The sequence below is a fragment of the Zingiber officinale genome, chromosome 8B (assembly GCF_018446385.1).
Source record: "Zingiber officinale cultivar Zhangliang chromosome 8B, Zo_v1.1, whole genome shotgun sequence".
NCBI classification, from domain to species: Eukaryota; Viridiplantae; Streptophyta; class Magnoliopsida; order Zingiberales; family Zingiberaceae; genus Zingiber; species Zingiber officinale.
The window spans coordinates 29,975,117-29,993,771 of NC_056001.1; the positions used below are offsets into that span (position 1 = coordinate 29,975,117).

The 18,655-nt window shown below is 46.0% G+C and overlaps 2 protein-coding genes across 5 annotated transcripts; one reads left to right on the forward strand and one right to left on the reverse strand.

The window, feature by feature from the left end:
• Window positions 1-4,731: 4,731 nt before the first annotated feature.
• Window positions 4,732-8,535, reverse strand: LOC122013360 (elongation factor 2-like). 4 transcript variants are annotated; one of them, XR_006120567.1, is made up of 4 exons: window positions 8,252-8,535; window positions 6,533-6,635; window positions 5,195-5,325; window positions 4,732-5,114 (listed from the first exon to the last, which is right to left on the reverse strand). XR_006120567.1 is itself a non-coding variant. In XM_042569619.1 (3 exons), exons 2-3 carry the CDS (start codon window positions 5,283-5,285, stop codon window positions 4,798-4,800), a joined length of 408 nt encoding a protein of 135 aa, XP_042425553.1. In that variant the 5' UTR covers window positions 5,286-5,325; window positions 8,252-8,535; the 3' UTR covers window positions 4,732-4,797. The 4 variants fall into 4 exon arrangements, 1 of the variants encoding a protein (XP_042425553.1); XR_006120566.1 differs by having other exon boundaries at window positions 6,533-6,639; XM_042569619.1 differs by lacking the exon at window positions 6,533-6,635.
• Window positions 8,536-16,579: 8,044 nt separating this feature from the next.
• Window positions 16,580-18,616, forward strand: LOC122014742 (L-type lectin-domain containing receptor kinase SIT2-like). Its single transcript, XM_042571138.1, has one exon. It carries the CDS (start codon window positions 16,586-16,588, stop codon window positions 18,599-18,601), a length of 2,016 nt encoding a protein of 671 aa, XP_042427072.1. The 5' UTR covers window positions 16,580-16,585; the 3' UTR covers window positions 18,602-18,616.
• Window positions 18,617-18,655: the final 39 nt, after the last annotated feature.

Below are 18,655 nucleotides of genomic sequence, written 5' to 3' on the forward strand. Positions count from 1 at the left end.
ATCGATCCAAGCTGCTGATTTTGGCTGGGAAAGCCTGATTTCAGCATCTTTAAACCTATTTTAGTCTAGGTAACCATTCCAAATCCCTCAAAATACATTTGTATACATAAAAAGGGTGTTTTCGTATTGAAAACAAGGATGGATTGGTTAAGGAAGACTATATTGAAGTCTAGGGTGAGGTTTGTTTCAAATTTTGAATATTTGAATCTCAAAGCTTCTAAATTTGGGTTTCCTAAAGGATTAGGGATTCCAAGTCATTGTTGGTGCAATGACAGAAGTTACCACCATGTCTTTAGGGGGAGGGACTCTTTAAAGGCATGAAAATTATTTTTCATGAACCTTGGAAGGTGGTTAACCTTCCGTTAAGTGGATAAGGCTCAAGGATGGGCATTTGCCTACATTGAGGAAGAATGTAGGGTTAAGGATAAATGAAGGGTATGGGACCTTCATTTGGGTCATTAGACCATGTTAATGCTCCAGAGCGAGCATTATTTGAAAATGAAGGGTCCTTCATTATCGTGTTGGTCACAACGAGTGAAGTTGTGAACAACGATGAGCAACTCTTCAGGGGGAGAGTTTTCAACAATGAGGCATTTGTTGAAGTGTGCCCAAAATTGAGGCACGGGTTGATGTGTGCTCAAAGATGGGTTGATGTGTGCCAATAGGGGGAGAATGAAAGGACTTATGAAAGGGGGTAAGTTAGGCTTTCATTACCTAGAGGGAGTTTGCCCTCTTAGGGGGAGAATGAAGAGCTTAACTTATGTGTTCATTACCTAGTGGCATGAAGAAGGAGGCTATGGGATTAACCTAACTTACATGTGGTATTGTAAATGTTATTGTTGTATTGTCAAACATCAAAAAGGGGGAGATTGTTGGTGCAATATCCCTTAGGTCAAGGTTGACCTGGTTGACCAAGCTTGAGTCTTGGTTTGGATTTCGATGTTTGACAATGAAAGGTTGATTGCAGAAGAGTCAAGTAGGTCAAGGTTAACCGGATACTTGATTGTGAAAGTCCTAGTGAGTGAAGCTAGGCAGTATGGAAATCCTGGTGAGTGAAGCCAGGTGGAAGTCCTGGTGAGTGAAGCCAGGTGAAAGTCCTAGTGAGTGAAGCTAGGCAGTATGGAAATCCTGGTGAGTGAAGCCAGGTGAAAGTCCTAGTGAGTGAAGCTAGGTGAAAGTTCAAGTAGGTCAAGCGAGTGACCGGATACTTGGCATGAAAGAAAAGTCCAAGTGGGTCAAAGGGATTGACCGGACACTTGGTGAGGGAGTCCTAGCAGGTCAAGGGAGTGACTAGATGCTAGGCATGACGTACCAACAGGTTAAGGTTGACCGGATGTTGGTTTGGGAGGTTTGGGACTTGGTTTTGGGCAAAAACCAAGTGCTGGATCGATCAGTGGATCGATCCAGACCTTTCCCAGCGAACAGAAAGCCTCTGGATCGATCAGTGGATCGATCCAGAGGTCTCAATCGATCAGTGGATCGATTGGGACGCTGTTGCTTCGCGTGATAAGCGCTGGATCGATCCGTGGATCGATCTAGGCATTTTTCCAGAGCACAGAGGCGCTCTAGATCGATCCATGGATCGATCCAAAGCCTCCCCGATCGATTGGGAATAATCGAATCGATTGGGATCCGACCGTTGAGTCGTATTTGAGCCGCAGGCGAGCGTTGTCTTCGGCACTTCTTCACCGATTCATTTCAGATATTCACCAGCTCCTCCACAGCTCTTCTCAAGCTCGAGATCGCCAGTTCTTGAAGGTTCTTGGAGGCTCTTCCAAGTCAAGAGGCGGATCAAAGCAAGAAGAAGAAACTAGGGTTAGGGTTTGTGCACTCATTGTAAGCTTGTAAGCTTGTATTTCTTTACTACCCTTTCTTCTTCTTGTATTGAGTCTTGTAGGGCTTCTCCGCCCTTGGTAGTTACCATAAAGGAGAGTTTCATTAGTGGAGGGTGTGTGCGTTGTGTGGATCCTTGGATTAGTCACCTCCCTTGAAGGTGGATACCAAGTAAAATCCAAGTGTTAGCGTGTTTGTGTTTGTTTCTTTGTATTTCCGCTGTGCATCCTTGAAGAAACAAGCAACGCCAAGCACCGAGCACGCGACGAGCTATTCACCCCCCCCCCCCCTCTAGCTACTTTTCGGTCCCAACAGTGGGAAGATTGTGAAGGAGAATCAAGTAGGTCAAGGTTGACTGGATACTTGACTGGAAAATCCTGGTGAGTGAAGCCAGGTGAAAGTCCTAGTGAGTGAAGCTAGGCAGAAGGAAAGTTCCGGTGAGTGAAGTCGGACAGTTGAAAATCCTGGTGAGTGAAGCTAGGTGAAAGTCCTGGTGAGTGAAGCCAGGCAGATGAGAAGTCCTAGTGAGTGAAGCTAGGCAGAAGGAAAATCCTGGTGAGTGAAGCCAGGTGAAAGACCTAGTGAGTGAAGCTAGGCAGTTGGGAAATCCTAGTGAGTGAAGCTAGGTAAAAGTCCTGGTGAGTGAAGTCAGGCAGGTGAGAAGTCCTAGTGAGTGAAGTTAGGCAGAAGGGAAGTCCTGGTGAGTGAAGCCAGGCACAGGAAATCCGGATGGATCAAGGTTTATGGGACATCTGGTGTTGGATAGACCAAGTAGGTCAAAGGGATTGACCGGATACTTGGTACGAGGAGAAAAGTCCAAGTGGGTCAAAGGAATTGACCAGACACTTGGTGATGGAGTCCTGGCAGGTCAAGGGTGACCGGATGCTAGGCACGATGTTCCAACAGGTCATGGTTGACCGGATGTTGGTTTGAGGGACGTTTAGACTTGATTTGGCAAGTCTCACATGGGCTAGATCGATCAATCGATTGATTGGCTCATGCCCAATCGATCGGTTGATCGATTGGGTGTGCCCCGCGAAAGGAGAACCTCCCAATCGATCAGTGGATCGATTGGGGAGAATTCTCGATCGTACAGAAAGCCTCCCAATCGATCGATCGATCGATTGGGAGCCTCCAATCGATCGGTTGATCGATTGGGAGTTGCGATTCTACGCGATAAGCCCCAGATCGATCGATCGATCCAGGCAATTCCAGAGAGCACAGAGGCATTTTGGATCGATCGGACGATCGATCCAAAGCCTCCCCAATCAATTGGGAGCAATTCAATCGATTGGGATCCGACCGTTGGCGCAGGATATAGTCGTTGTCGAGCTTTTCCTTCAAAAGGACTTGCACAGTTCAGCTCCGATCCAAACAACAGTTCTCCACAGCGATCTCCTTAACTCTCACGCTAGATCTTGAAGGTTCTTGGAGGCATTTCCAAGTCAAGAGGTGAATCTACAGCAAGAAGAAGAAGCTAGTGTTAGGGTTTCTTGTGTAAACCGTGTAAGCTTTCCCTTGTATTTGCTTCTCTTTGTTTCTTGTTGTATTGAGAGTATTGTAGGGCTTCTCCGCCTTCGGTAGTTACCGTAAAGGAGTGTTTTCATAGTGGAGGGTGTGTGGATCCTTGGATTAGTCACCTCTTCTTGAGGTGGTACCAAGTAAATCCCTTAAGTTAGCGTTGTGTGTTTGTTTTCTTGTATTTCCGCTGCACATCATCGAAGAAGCAAGCAACGATGAGCACGAGATCGCGCCGAGCTATTCACCCCCCCCCTCTAGCTACATTTCGGTCTTAACACATCAAACCATCGAGCGATGACGTTAAACTCTTGTCTCCATCAGCGGTTGAGCAACGACCTTAAACTCGACTATACATTAAACCGTCGAGCGGCGACGTTAAACTCTTGTCTCCATCAGCAGTCGAGCAGCGACCTTAAACTCGAGTATACATCAAACCATCGAGCGGCAACGTTAAACTTTTGTCTCCATCAGCGGTCGAGCAACGACCTTAAACTCGAGTATACGTCAAACCGTCGAGCGACGACATTAAACTCTTGTCTCCATCAGCGGTCGAGCGACGACCTTAAACTCTTTTTTTTTTTTGATGAAAGGTAAATTATCATATATAGAGTGAAAGAAATGTACAACAACCTATGGCTCAAAGGTCCTCGCCCGTCATGTCCGGACCAATTCCAGATCGGAACGAGAAATCCATAAGGCCGCCTAAGGATACAATGCCGCACAAGGCTAGGCATTCGTATCACAACAGTAGGTTGGCATACACAGATACCAACCATCATCATAAGGACACAAGATCTCGGGTACAAGCCCAACTAGACAACCATACTAACAAACATTAATCTCACTAGTGACTGTATTAGCATGGCCTCCGCTGTGCCCTCCTTGGAGCTCCATCTCCGTACACTAAAAGAAAAAAGCCTAACAACAACAGTTTTTCACCTTTGTCGTAGCCCATTTTGAACTGTTGTTAAAGGCCGTGTTGTTAAAAGGGGTGCCCAAAGACAACAGTTTTTAACCGTTGTCTTTGAAGGCAAAGACAACATTTTTTGCAACGGTGAAAAATTGTTGTCTTTTCCTTCAAAGACAACAGTTTTTCACCATTGTCTTTGAGCGTCTACCTTTAATAACAGGGTCTTCAACAATAGTTTTAAACTATCTACGACAACGGTGAAAAACCGTTGTCTTTTTTAGATAAAAAATAAAAAAAAATTAATACACAATTTTCTAATATTATAAATCATTCAAAATACTAAATTTTAAAATAATATTTAATATACAATGTTTTTAACATTCAAAAATAATATCTATAACATTCTGAAGAAATTTCATAAGCAACCAACAAAATTTCATAAGCAACCAACAAAATGATAACACTATTAAAACAAAGGTGATATGCAAACACAAGCAATGGGATTGGTAGTGTAAAACATACAAGTACATACTTTAACTTGTTGTCAATTTGAGTGTAAGCTTCCAAACAAGAGTTGTCAATTTGAGTGACTTTTCTTCCAAATAAGAAAAGTCAACGTGCCCAGGTGAATCTATGAGGTTGATTAGATATTCATTTCCGCTCCTTTCGCCCTTGTAGTTTTTTAGGGATTCCTCTGTCATTTCATAGTACAGGGAAATCCCAGTGGATTTGATTGTAATACCACGTTCAGCCTCGTCTTGGCGAGTATCAGTCATCCTAACATCTCCAGCGACTTCTTGTGCGATGATTCCGGCAGCAGCAACAAGAGAATCAATGAGGGTTGATTTACCTGCAAATATAAGAAACAACACTTGATGTATTTGTTACTTCACATGGTATCAAGAAAGTATGAGCTAGGGAATAACTAACCATGATCGGCATGTGCAATGACAGACATGTTGCGGATGTTATGCTTCATGTCCATGATGCGACAGAGTTCTTCGGCTGTGAACTTCACCATCTCGACCGGTTTTAGAAATTAGACAATCCTCCAAATGACCCTGTGAATGCACAAATGACAGAACAGGTTCCTGGTCACAATGAATCGTATAACAATAGAGAAAAGAAAATTGAATAATGAAAAAGATAACTTATTATATAGTTAACGAAAGATAATAATGTGTTAATAAATTATAATAATTGAACACCAAGCAACAAATGAAACTATGAATTCATGGTGATTGAGAATAGATGCAACATATATAGGTGCAATCTCAAAATCTCAACAGAGGCCATAATTTCAACATCAAGAAGTAACTCAAACTATCTCAATTGACACAATAAACGTCAATCAATACCACAGACAAGGAAGCTGCACGATTTGTCAACAAAGCATGGATTTCTGCACAAACAAAAAATATTAAGCTAAGATGTAACAAATTTAAAAGGATTCTTGTTATAGGGCCATCGTCCACAGTAAATATTGATTAGTAGAAAAATATAAATTAAGAAATAAAAGTATGAAAAACAACACCGATAGAAATTTAAGAACAAGAAAAAGAAATATGTAGGAACCATGAAAATAAGTAAACATATGAAGCTAGAATATATCGATTCATCACTCAATAGAGTAAAGAAATAGTAAGAGAAGATGATAAAAACATTCAGAAATAAAAGGGTCATGCATCTAAATTAATATATAATACTAAATATATAGACCAACAGACAGATTCATTCATATTGTTGTATATCTTATGTTTCTTCAAACATATTTATACATCGTTAGGTTGAAAACATGATCCAAACCAAATTTACTTGAAACATTATACAGGAAATTGCATATTCAGTATAATTGTAAATAGCACAAGTCATAAAAAGGATGGAGAAAGAAAAATAACAAGAAGCGCGCAATTGTAAAGTTTTCCTAACCTATAAGGTGAACAATCTATCATTGATCTAGACTTCTTTGGTCAAAAAGTAGGCTACAATCCCAAATTAAGCATCATAGATGTATAATTCTATCAAAAGAACTAACTCGCTGTCCAAAAGTAAGTTAAAAAATGCATAAAATGATTTAGAGACCTAACAAAACCTAATCTTAATCTAATTAGAAAACTCTAATTAGCTCCACCCAACCTATTCAATACTTGAAAGTTAATCAACATATCCTTACCATCTGACTCTAATTAACATAATCAATCACACATAGATTACATCTTCAAATATGAGAGAATAGGTCAATAGTATAAGAGTAAGGAAATTCATTACCTAACTCTTCCTCTTTGACAATGCGATGACGTCCAAAGGTCCCTAGCAGTGGCACAGTGGCCAGGGGTTGACTTTGATTGCTCGGTCTTAGGTGGTGTCCCCACTGGCTGGTAGCAATTGGTCATCCAACAAACAACAAAGTATAGGTGGAACAAGAAATTGCAATATCATATGGATTTTGTGAAGAAACTAATTTGCTATATTCAATAAGTCAGAGGATATTATGCCCTGATCCTTAAATTAAAGATTTAACAAACATCAAGTAAAGTTGTTCTGGTAAATAGTGAGCGTACACTTTCAAACACTCTATTTACCACCCTTGGCATGAAGAATAACGGATGCTCAGATGTGTTTTACAGATAATTAGCAATTCCTGGTCATACTAATCTGGAACACAGCTAGCACCTTGCTACAAGTTTAAATACCTTTCGTTCAATCTTCAATTTTGTTTTTCCCTTAACCCCACCAGTTAACCTATTTCAACAGCAACAAGTTATCCACTAATGCCCCAAATACTGCTTCCACTATATACGATTAATTGATCGAATCCTCCCATATGCCCTTAAATCAGAACTTAATCAGAATTCTTGAATGAAGCTCCATGCAAAAACTACACGTCACGAGTTCACTTGCAATCCAGAACTCATCTAACAGCCTCAAGCAAGTGGTTTAAAGGAATCAATTCACTAGAATCATGTGATCAAGCATCAACGTCATACATTCCTTACATCCTGAATCAAGAATAGAATTAACCAAAGCAATGCATTGACATCCGTGATGGCCAAGAAACAGTATCAATTCCCCAAAAGAATATGATAGAGAGAACAAGACTCTTTCATTCCTTTCATCTAAAAAATGAGATGAAATAGATGAAACAGAGCACCAATTAGATGCTTTACTATAACTTAAGGCAAACTCATCTCAAAAACATGAATAGATTTTTCTGAACTAAAATTCCACTTCCATCAATTTCAGGAAATGGTTGGTCCTTCATTAATAGAATGAAACTAATGTGAAACGGGAAACATATAAGAACTCCCACAACCTATTAATTCTCAATGATTGAGCGTTCAGTGTCACTTTCTGTCAAAGAACTCTTCCCCATGTTTAAATCACATGGGATCTGGTGCACTTAGTTGCACAAGTTTCTACCACACAAGATGATGCTATAAGTTTTTCAAACACAACGATAATGTTAAGAGTGCCTATCTTCTTCAATAATTTTGCTACACAGTTCAATCTTTACCATGCTCCACATGTTGAAGGAAACTATTTCCTTACATATGCAAACAACAAAATCAAAGAAACAGAATATCCATATGACTTCGACAACTTTATAAAAAAATACACTGTCAAGTCACGCATATTCCTGGAGCAAAGATTGTATAAAGTTTATCAAAGGCAAACACATTGCTCCACTCATGCCAGAAATGATGACGACCTTCATCCTAACTAGTCAACAGCCTCATCTGTTGCTCAAATCAGTCAATTAGTTCAGATCATCAAGCAAAAAGGGCATAAACACGTCCAATCAAACAATTTGAACGCTTCCCTGTTAATAGTACAAACATCCAGGATCAAATAGACAACTCCTTGTAAGAATCACCCAGCACCTCATAGATCCAATGGAAAGAGGGAAAAGGAGCAAAACTGGAGGGGAAACCCTAAAGAAGAATTTAAGAAAAGAATACATAAAGCGGAAGCAGCGAAGGGACCAACCTTGATAGTGTCGAAGGGATGGCCGGCGATCGGATGGCTCTAGCTTGATCCCACGGCACCAGAACAAAAATTAGGGCACGACTATACCTCAGACGCTGACGACGATCCAGGGTAAATCGGAGCACAGGGAACCTACGCACTCCCTCGATCAACGGCGTTGTCGATCTGTCCTCAAGCCAAGGCGATGACGGCTTTGCGAAGGAAGGGAGAGCTCGGCAGTGTCGGCGTCGCGTGAGAGAGGAGAGGGAGGACTCGGCGACGTTAAAAACCTAGGGCTCGGGTGGAAAGAGTTGAGAAGTGGGTTTTAGGTTTTTTTTCATAAAGTTAAAAAAATTGTTGTGTTTTTAAGATTCAACAGCATTCAATAGACAACAGTTTAATAAAACTGTTGTATATTATCACATAAGCAACACTAAAAGACAATAGTTTTTTAAAAATGTTGTCTTTGACACACATTAGACAACAGTTTTTTGAAAAACTGTTGTTATTTAAAAAACATTATGGTGAACAATAAAAGTTTTCAATAAAACTGTTGTTAAATGGAAAAAAGACAACAATTTCTTGAAAAACTGTTGTCTATTAGGTGTGGTTAAATCTAGAAATTCTTGTAGTGGTAAGTTGACTCCGGCCAACCTCCACGCCGAGGACACAAAACTGACCCAGCAGCTCCTCAAGTGACAACTCCGTGATGAAGAGGGTCGTAATCAATCCCTTGCTTGCACTGGTATACGACAATCGACTCCATGTAGTGAAGCTGACTCGCACACGATAATTGATTCATAGCAAATAATCCCTCACGTGCGCTGACATACGACATGGAATATGCCATCGACTCCATGCAATAAAGTTGACTTGCACACGGTAATTGATTTCAAGCAACCGGTAGATCCCAAGCAACCAATTCCTTGTATGCAGGTATATGACAATCAACTCCATGCATTGTAATTGACTCGCACTCGGTAATACATCAAACCGTCGAGCGGCGACGTTAAACTCTTGTCTCCATCAGCAGTCGAGCGACGACCTAAACTCGAGTATACATCAAACCATCGAGCGGCGACGTTAAACTCTTGTCTTCATCAGCGGTCGAGTGGCGACCTTAAACTCGAGTATACACCAAATCGTCGAGTGGCAACGTTAAACCCTCATCTTCACCGACGGTCGAGCGGCGACCTTAAACCCTTATTTCCATCGATGGTCTAGCGGCGGCCTTAAACGCGTGTCTACGGTTGATGTCCACATCAAATCGTCTAGCGGTGACATTAAATGCGAGTCTACATCAAATCGTCGAGCGACGACATTAAACCCGAGTATTCATCAAATCGTCGAGTAACGACGTTAAACTCTTGTCCCCAACAACGGTCGAGTGGTGACCTTAACCCCAAGTCTACAACAAACCGTCGAGTGACGACGTTAAACACGAGCCAACAATAAATTATCGAGCGACGACGTTAAACACAAGTCCACAACAAATTGTCGAGTAGCGACGTTAAACCCCTGCCTCCGCCAATGGTCGATCGGCAACCTTAAACACTTGGCTCAGTGAAAGGATAAGCAACGGCTACTCAAAGGCCTAAGTCTACAAAATACAGTGACCGTTTGGCACTACTCTTCAAAGCTTCCCCAGGATGGATAGGCGGTGCGTAGAACTAGTGCGCTACATAACTCAAAGTGGACCGGTCGTTTAGGTGGACCAACTGTGGACGAGTGGAGTCACAGGGCTGCGAGTTCGTTTCAAACTCAAAGGAGACGAAAAAAAATGCAAGGAAATAAAAGTCGTCCGAACGGGCGAGCATGCATTAAAACGTTGGGATTAAAGATTATAGGGCTCTACCTCACTCAAGATAATCCAGGGCGTCGTTGGGCAGCGCGGCTATAAGCTTGTCCCGACTTATGACCTTGCTGGTCAGATAGGCCGGTAGGTGGCCTCCCTTGCGAAGCTGATCGATCGTCCCGTTGATCGCCAAGTCGAATAATCAGAGGGCCCAGTCGGCAACTTTGTCGCAGAATTTGTCTGAGCGGATTTAGGTTTGCTTCCTGACCTCAAACCTACTCGACTCGGCCTACTGATAGGTCTTTAGGGCCGCTCGGGAGGCCTTCAACTCATCCTTGGTGGTGGCCAGTGTTGTATCTCTGGAGGCGATTTGGCCATGAAGGGTTGTTTTTTCGGCCAAGCGGCTATTCCGCTCGGCGATCAGGAAATCTTCGGCTTCCTTCAGTTTCTAGGCAAGAGCGCAAGCCTCTTTATTCTTCTCATGGAGGTTGACGATGGCTCTGTTCTTCCTTGCATTCGCCGACTCGATCTTATTATCGAAAGTGGTGGCCTGCTTATTCAGCCGCTCCAGCATGGTGGCCTGCCCAGTGCTCTTGGCTCATTCGGCCTTGAGCAGCTTGTCGCTCTTCTCCAGAGCGGCTTGGAGTCTGGCCACCTCGGCGTCTGTCTTTTCTTGAGCGGCAGAGGATTGGCCGCTCGACGCCTTCAGTTATTTTACTTCCTCCTCCAAAAATGCGAGTCTGTGGCGCATGGCCAGACTCTCCACCCAGTACCGTGGACAAATGAAAAAGAGTTCGTGAGTGCCGATCGGAGGTAAATTATGAATTTACATTAAAGTACTTACTCCAGTGGACATTTGGGTGTGACTGTTCGCGAGGGCGCCCGGAGGCATCATCGTCGCACGGGCTCGTGCATCCTCCCAGATCTTAGCGAGCGATCCCTGGATAATGATCTGATGCTCAGGGCCTCGATACCTCGCACTCGGCTCTCTGTACTCTTTGGTGGGCAAATGGAGGATCGCAGTGATATGATGTTGGCCTCTCGGGGTCGACTGTGCCGAGGTTGCCCGACCCGAGGGGCGAGACACCGTCGTCGGACGAATGCGGGACTTCTGAACCTTCGAGGGCTTCGAAGTCGGTGGCAGGAAGGCCACCGGCGGCGCGGCGAGAGTCCCTTGTGGCAGATCGACAAGGGACGGCATCCGATCAGACGACATGGAGGCTGTCATTTGTTGAACCGGAGTTGGGTTCAAAGTTTTGACCACCCGCTCGGCCGACTGCGCCCCTGAAGTGGCGGAACACGATGAAGGTTCGGCTCGGCGCCTCTTGCGCCTGTTCAGCGGCACATCGGAGGAGAACGAGCCCGATGGCTCCTCGACGGGAATGATGGGGTGTCGCTCGGTTGGAGGCTGTGAGCCCGAGGCGGCTCCTTCGCTCGGCGCATAGCTAGCCTCACCTTCGCCCACCACCACGGGTGTCTCCTCGCTCAGGCCGAGCGGATCTTCGTGGGAGCCGACCGGCTGTAGGTCGCAGCTCGCCAATTCTTCAACGACCACCACATCGATCGCGACGTCCTTAAGCTTCGCCCTACCGACTAGACGTGCTCGCATTATAACTTCGGCTACAAAAGAGAAAGAAAAATCAATTAGCATCAAAGGAGAAATTAAAGAAGCTTCATTCCTAGGCTGGTTGGCAATCGGGTGCGGATCGAACTCAGGCCGAAGATATACAAGACGCCCTCCAGTAGCAGCTTATGGATGTCATATTTCTGACCGACTAGAAAGGAGTAGGGCTGCAAATGAGCCGAGCCGAGCTCGAGCCTGGGTCGGCTCGAGCTCGAGCTCGAGAAAATTGAAGAGGCTCGGCTCGAGCTCGAGCTCGAGCGAGTTTCAGAATTTAAGCTCGAGCTCGGCTCGACCATTTAATGATCGGCTCGAGCTCGGCTCGAGCTCGACTCGAAAATGGATTGTAATGTAAAAATAAGTTGTGGAAGCTGGGATTTGAACCTTCAACCTCTAACAACCCAATAAAACACTCTAACCACCAGCACCCCTCAACTTATTAGATTATTTGAAAGTAATAATTGTTTTAAACATTAGAATATTGAATTTTAGCCTGGCTCGAATAGGCTCGACGAGCCCTCGAGCCTATGTTAAATAAGCTCAAGCTCGGCTCGAACGTTAAACGAGCCGGCTCGAGCTCAGTCAAATTCGAGCTCGAGTCGAGCTTTGACCGAGCCGCTCGCGAGCGGCTCACGAGCGGCTCGGCTCATTTGCACCCCTAGAAAGGAGGCTACGTTCAAGTAGTCCGATCGGCTCTTGTAGCTTTTTAGAGGAGGCTGAGGCGCCACTTCGAGCTGCCAGCTGGTAGGGAAGTCTGACTGCTCGGGAATGTGCACGAAGAAAAAGTATATTTTTTCTAGTGCTTGCTGGAGGTCGACATCTTGTCGAAGAAGACTAGACCAACTCGAGACTGGAAGAGGAAAGTCCCCGGATCGGACAGTTTGGGATAATAAAAATAATGAAAGATCTGGGGGTAAGAGGGATGCCGTGCAGACAGAATAGAACGATGACTCCGCACAGCAGCCGAAAGGAGTTCGACACAAGTTGAGGAAGGGAAATGCGAAAATATTTACAAATCGTAAAAATGAAGGGGTGTATAGGGAACCGTAGACTAGCGACAAATTGGTCTCGGAAGAAACAAAGGCAGCTGGTCGGCAGAGAATTGGGCCGATCCGACGAAGAAGGCAGAATGATCTGATGATCGGAAGGAATTTTAAAAGCATCGCGCAGGCTCTCAGTGTTGCCCCCATCAAACCTAGACTCCATGGATGTGTACCAGAGTCCAGGAACAAAGGCTAACGGCTGCAAAGAACTTGCCATTACGAAAGCAAAAAATAAAAATAAGGCAGAGGGGAAGAAATACGATCTAATGAAGAGAAAGGTCGCTGGAATGTCGCCGGAGCAAAGAGAAATACCAAAAAAGATCGAAAGTAGACGTGATGGGGAGAAGGCTTACGAGAGAAAGGTCACCGGGACAACCGAGATCACTGAAGAAGAAGCACGGAGCATCGCCGGAGAGCGAAGAAAATAGAAGCAGACTGCTGCTGAGGAACTCGAACGCGAAGTGTGCGAATGAAGCGACGCAGTGGACTTATAAGGATCGGGCTCGGTCAACCTGAGCCGTCCGATCTAGGTCGCGGAAAGCCAAGCCAAGATCTCACCGTCGAATTCAAATCATCAAACGTCACATCACGCCTGTCACGTCAGGCGTGCTGCGGCATTGGGCGTGACATGTGGCGCCTCGCCACAGGTCAGCAATTAAGGCAGGCGTGGGAGCATGCTTAGCCTTAATGAGCGGGGATTTGCAGGAGTTCCAAGAAATCTGGATGACGACAACCTACCTCGCGCTCGCCCGAGGTAGCTGTTTTTACAAGTGCAAACCTTCAACAGGCCGATCAGCAAGGATCGATCCTATCTCGATCAAAGACCACACAGTGACAAAGGCCGATTGGGAGGCAATCAGCTCACACAATTGTCCAGTCAGTCGGACTACAACCTTCTTCGACTAGACTTGAGGAGGAGACTTGTGATGGTAATGATGAGGGGTCCTACCCTGCTGCCACGGTGGAGGTCAAAGTTAGGGCAGTCAACGCATATAGGGCATCAGCCGGTCGGGCGAAGCATTCCTCGACCGGGAGAAAGGATCCGACCCGTCGTCGTCAACTTCGACACGGAGCATTCAAACACCCGATGCTCAAGGGAGAATGACGTGCAGAAGCCGAGCCGAGTGGCTACCCCGCTCGACCAAGCAGCAGACTCAACATCAGCCGAGCATGCGGACAGTGAGCTTCCGACCGAGCGGATATCCCGCTTGACACAGCGACATATCACGAGGATGGAGGATTCTCGACTGAGTGGCCACCTCGCTTGGACCAACAACAGACAATACACGGGTAGTGGACTTCCGGTCGAGCGGTCATTCCGCTCGGCCCAACAACAGACAATACACGGGCAGTGGACTTCCAGTCGAGCAGTTATCTCGCTCAACCCGACAGCAGACCACACATGAATAGTGGACTTCCGTCCAAGCGACTATCCCGCTCGGCCCAATAGTAGACAACACATGGACAGTGGATTTCCGACCGAGCGACTATTTCGCTCGGCCAAGCAACAGACATAGCAGGATATCTTTCAACATCCTTGGGGGAGCTAGTGCCACTGACAAGCGGTATGGTCAGATAGAAAATCGTACGACGGAAGCTTCCATTGTCACTTCAGAGATATGTTCGGCCCGTTAAGGTACTTTGTCAGGGATACTTTATTGATAAGTCTTTTCAGGGAAAATTTTGAGATGTGTGCCCACCTTGGGAAGTGTGCGCACGCGCTATAGGAGCTCTATATAAAAGGGGGGAGTCCAAGCATCAGCGGAGGTACGCGTTATATGCGATAGTTATTGTTGCGCTACAATCTTTTTGCTATTGCGCTTCTTTGTTTCTCTTTCGTCGGAGACTGACTTGAGCATCGCAGGGTCATCGCTCAGACCCCTTGTTGGAGCAATTGACCTAGGTTTTGATGTGTGTGTCAAAGAGTTTAAGTTAGGCTTTCATATGTATTTGATATGTGTTTGAGTCTAGCAGGATTTGGAGAAATACATGTGGAACTTGGTGCGGCCAAGTGTGGGAAGCTCATCCAAAGGCTCAGATCGTTGAGTCGGTGAAGGGTGGTGTGAAAGACATCCGAGGGACCGCAGGACGAGGAGCAATGAAGTGGAGCCGAGGGAAGTGGACTTCAAGGCAACGTGAAGGATGACACGGAGAGGAGCCGCGGGCTCGGGTGCATCTGAGGGACGAAGGCCGAGGAAGAGGACTTCAAAGGCGACTCCGGAAAGGATGAGAGGAGTGAATGTACTAGGACCAGTCGACTGGTCATGGGACCAGTCGACTGATCCAAATTCACAAAATGCACAGAATGGTTCTGTGCTTATCGGCTACGGGACCAGTCAACTGGTACATAGCCGTTGGCAAAATTTGGCTTTCTGCAAAGAGTCGTTGGCTGGGTCCAATGGCACACCAGTCGACTGGTACTTGGACCAGTCGACTGGTGTCGGGGTTTGAGTTGATTTGTGATCAACTCTCTCCTCTTATTTAAGGAATGCTTTGGGGGCTTGAAGAGGGGTACTGGTGTTAATTGTAAACCTTCTTAGTCTTGCCCAAAGCTTCCAAGTTTAATTCTCTTCCTCCCAATCTAAACTTCATCTTGTAAAGAGGAAGAGATCATTTTGTGAGAGGTTTGCTCCACCGAGAAGGAGAAGCTTTAGCCGGAGATTGCCGGGGACTGATCCACCGAAGGATCAAGGGCTCGTCCACCTCAAGGACACGTCGTGGAGTAGGAGCATCATCTCCGAACTACGTTACATTGAGCGTGTTAGCGTTTGTATTCTTATTTGTTTTTCATTGCTTTAGCTTTAGCATATTCCGCTGTGCACTAACCCTCTTGTAGAGAAGAGATCGATTCGAGGGTGACCTAGCTATCCAACCCCCTTCAAGCCGGCCACTGATCCTCCAGCACCCCTTTCTTGGCTTGGCACTGACGCTGCTTGTGTTACAAGTGAGAGCGAAGTCCACAGGTGGTCAACATCCACGTTATCAGCATCCATCTCATCGACTTTTGGACAAATCAACTATAAATACTTTTTAAATAATTTTCAATATAAAATATTTTTAAATATTAATAAAAATAAAAAATGTTCTGTTTTAATTTTGATTTGTGCCCAAATAAATGAATACAACTCATCTTGAAATAGGTGGTCGAACAATAAAATAGAAGTGGTAGGATTAGAATTAAATTAATTATGATAAAATTAAAGCTAAGATTAATAATCACTCCTCATATTTACGTATTATGATTCTTACTTATAATTAACCTTATCAAATGACATATTAATAATTATTTTTTTAAATATAATCCTAATTTGTATCATCCATGTCAAACGGAACCTGATAGTATTGTCGCCGGGACAGGTGTCCTAATAGTATTGTCCCCGAGACAGGTGTCATGTTCGCCCAGTTTCGTTAATTTATTTTTAAACAATAATAGTATTTTTTTAAGGAGTAATTAAAATGGCTAAAGAACAGCCAAACTTTCGTTATCGGAGACAAGACTTGCCTCATCAAAATTATCACTCATTTAAATTGATGCGAGTTTGATCGAAAGAGGCAACACGCCTTTTGACTTTTGTTGTTTGAATAATTGTGGCTCCCATGATTCCATGGTTAAGTTGGTCTATCTTATAATATATTTATAGAAATATGCCAAATTTTGATGAAGTCAACAAAAATATCTTTTCATGTTGTGGCACGGATTATTACAGTTAAATTTTACCTAAGTAATTATATTAATTTTCTGCGATGTTTATTTGACTTCGCTCAGGCATATCACTTTGCTAGGACAAATACCCTATAATTTACCCAAAGAAAATATGGGCCACCCTGGAGGGCTGCTAAGGTGCTACAATAAAAGGGACGACACTGATCGACGCCTGTTTCTTACCGTCGTCGCCATGTCGCACAAGAATTTGCTGTGCCTCTTCCTCTTTCTCTCCCTCCGCCGATCTGAACTTGCAGCCTCGAGCAGTGCTGGCAGGGAAGAGTTCGCCTTCAATGGATTCCTGGCGGCGAATCTCACCGTAGACGGGACTGCGGCCATCGTCTCCGGCGGTCTGCTTCAGTTGACCAACAACACGAAGCAGGCGAGGGGCCACGCTTTCCTTCCTCGGCCAATTCACTTCAGAGCCACCTCCAATACCACAGTCTTCTCCTTCTCCACCACCTTCGTCTTCGGCACCACGCTCGAGGACCCCAACCTCGGCGGCCATGGCCTCACCTTCTTAGTCTCCCGCACCAGGGACTTCGCCGGAGCCCTGGGGAGCCAGTACTTCGGCCTCTTCAACCAGAGCAACAATGGAAATTCCAGCAACCATGTCTTCGCCATCGAGCTCGACACGCTCTTCAACCCTGAGCTTGGAGATATCGATAACAACCACGTCGGGATCGACATCAACAGTGTGATATCGAACAGCTCGAGCTCTGCCGGTTATTTCTCCGACGGCACTGGTTCCTTCAACAGCATGAGCCTCATCGCTGACCGGGCCATGCAAGTTTGGGTGGAGTATGACGGCCGAGGCATGCGGCTGAACGTCACCATGGCTCCGACTCCGATGTCAAAGCCAAGTACACCTCTCTTGTCGACGGCGGTGGATCTGGCAACGGTGTTCTTGGATGCTATGTACGTCGGCTTCTCCGCCTCCACTGGATCTTTCCGAACGTCGCACTATATTCTCGGCTGGAGTTTCAAACTCGACGGCGCAGCTGAAGCTCTGGACTATTCCCTGCTGCCGTCCATCCCTCGCACCAGAGGCCATGGCCGGTCGAGATTTTTGGAAATCGGACTGCCCTTAATTTCGGCAGCGCTCGTTCTAATAGCCGCCGGCGCCGTCGTGTTCGCCGTGAGGCGAAGGAACAAGTACGCGGAGCTACAGGAGGACTGGGAGAAGGAGTTCGACCCGCATCGGTTTTCCTACAAGGATTTGTTCCATGCCACCCATGGTTTCAGGGAGAAGGATCTGCTTGGCGCTGGCGGATTCGGAAGGGTCTACAAAGGCTTGCTGCCGAAGTCGAAGCTGGAGATCGCCGTCAAAAGAGTGTCCCATGAATCGAGGCAGGGGATGAAGGAATTCATAGCAGAGGTCGTCAGCATGGGCCGCCTCCGCCACCGGAACCTCGTCCAGTTGCTCGGCTACTGCCGGCGCAAGGGGGAGCTGCTCTTGGTCTACGACTACATGCCCAACGGCAGCCTCGACAAGTTCCTTCACGACAAAACCCGGCCTGCTCTCCCATGGCCGGAGCGATTTCAGATAATCAAAGGCGTCGCGTCGGGACTGCTCTACCTGCACGAGGACTGGGAGCAAATCGTAGTCCACAGAGACATCAAGGCCAGCAACGTGCTGCTCGACGGCGAGATGAACGGAAGATTAGGCGACTTTGGCTTGGCGAGGCTGTACGACCACGGAACCGATCCGCTGACCACTCACGTCATGGGAACGATGGGATACCTCGCGCCGGAGCTCGCTCGAACCCGGAAGGCCTCCACCACGGCCGACGTATTCGCTTTCGGGGCCTTCCTCTTGGAGGTCGCATGCGGAAGGAGGCCTGTGGATTTAGCGGCCGATTCCGAGCACCCTGTTTTGCTGGACTGGGTGTCGGAGAGTTGGCGAAAGGGACTGGTGCTGACGACGGCAGACCCGAGGTTGGGGGATGAATTTCCGGCGGAGGAGGTGGAGCTGGTGCTGAAGCTCGGACTGCTGTGCTCGCACCCGCTGCCCGCCGCGCGGCCGAGCATGCGCCGAGTTGTGCAGTACCTGGAGGGGGATCTGACGCCGCCGGAGCTTGAGCCAACTCACCTGAGCTTCACCGGCTTCGTGCCACATAGCAGGAAGAGTTCTAACGGGCATGTCTCCTCGTTTCCATCGTCTTCTCCGGCGGTCACTACAGATAGTATCGTGTCTTCCTCTCTATAGATTATTCTACTGCTTCAACAGGATCGCTTTTTCTCTGGAATCAACTAGCTGAAT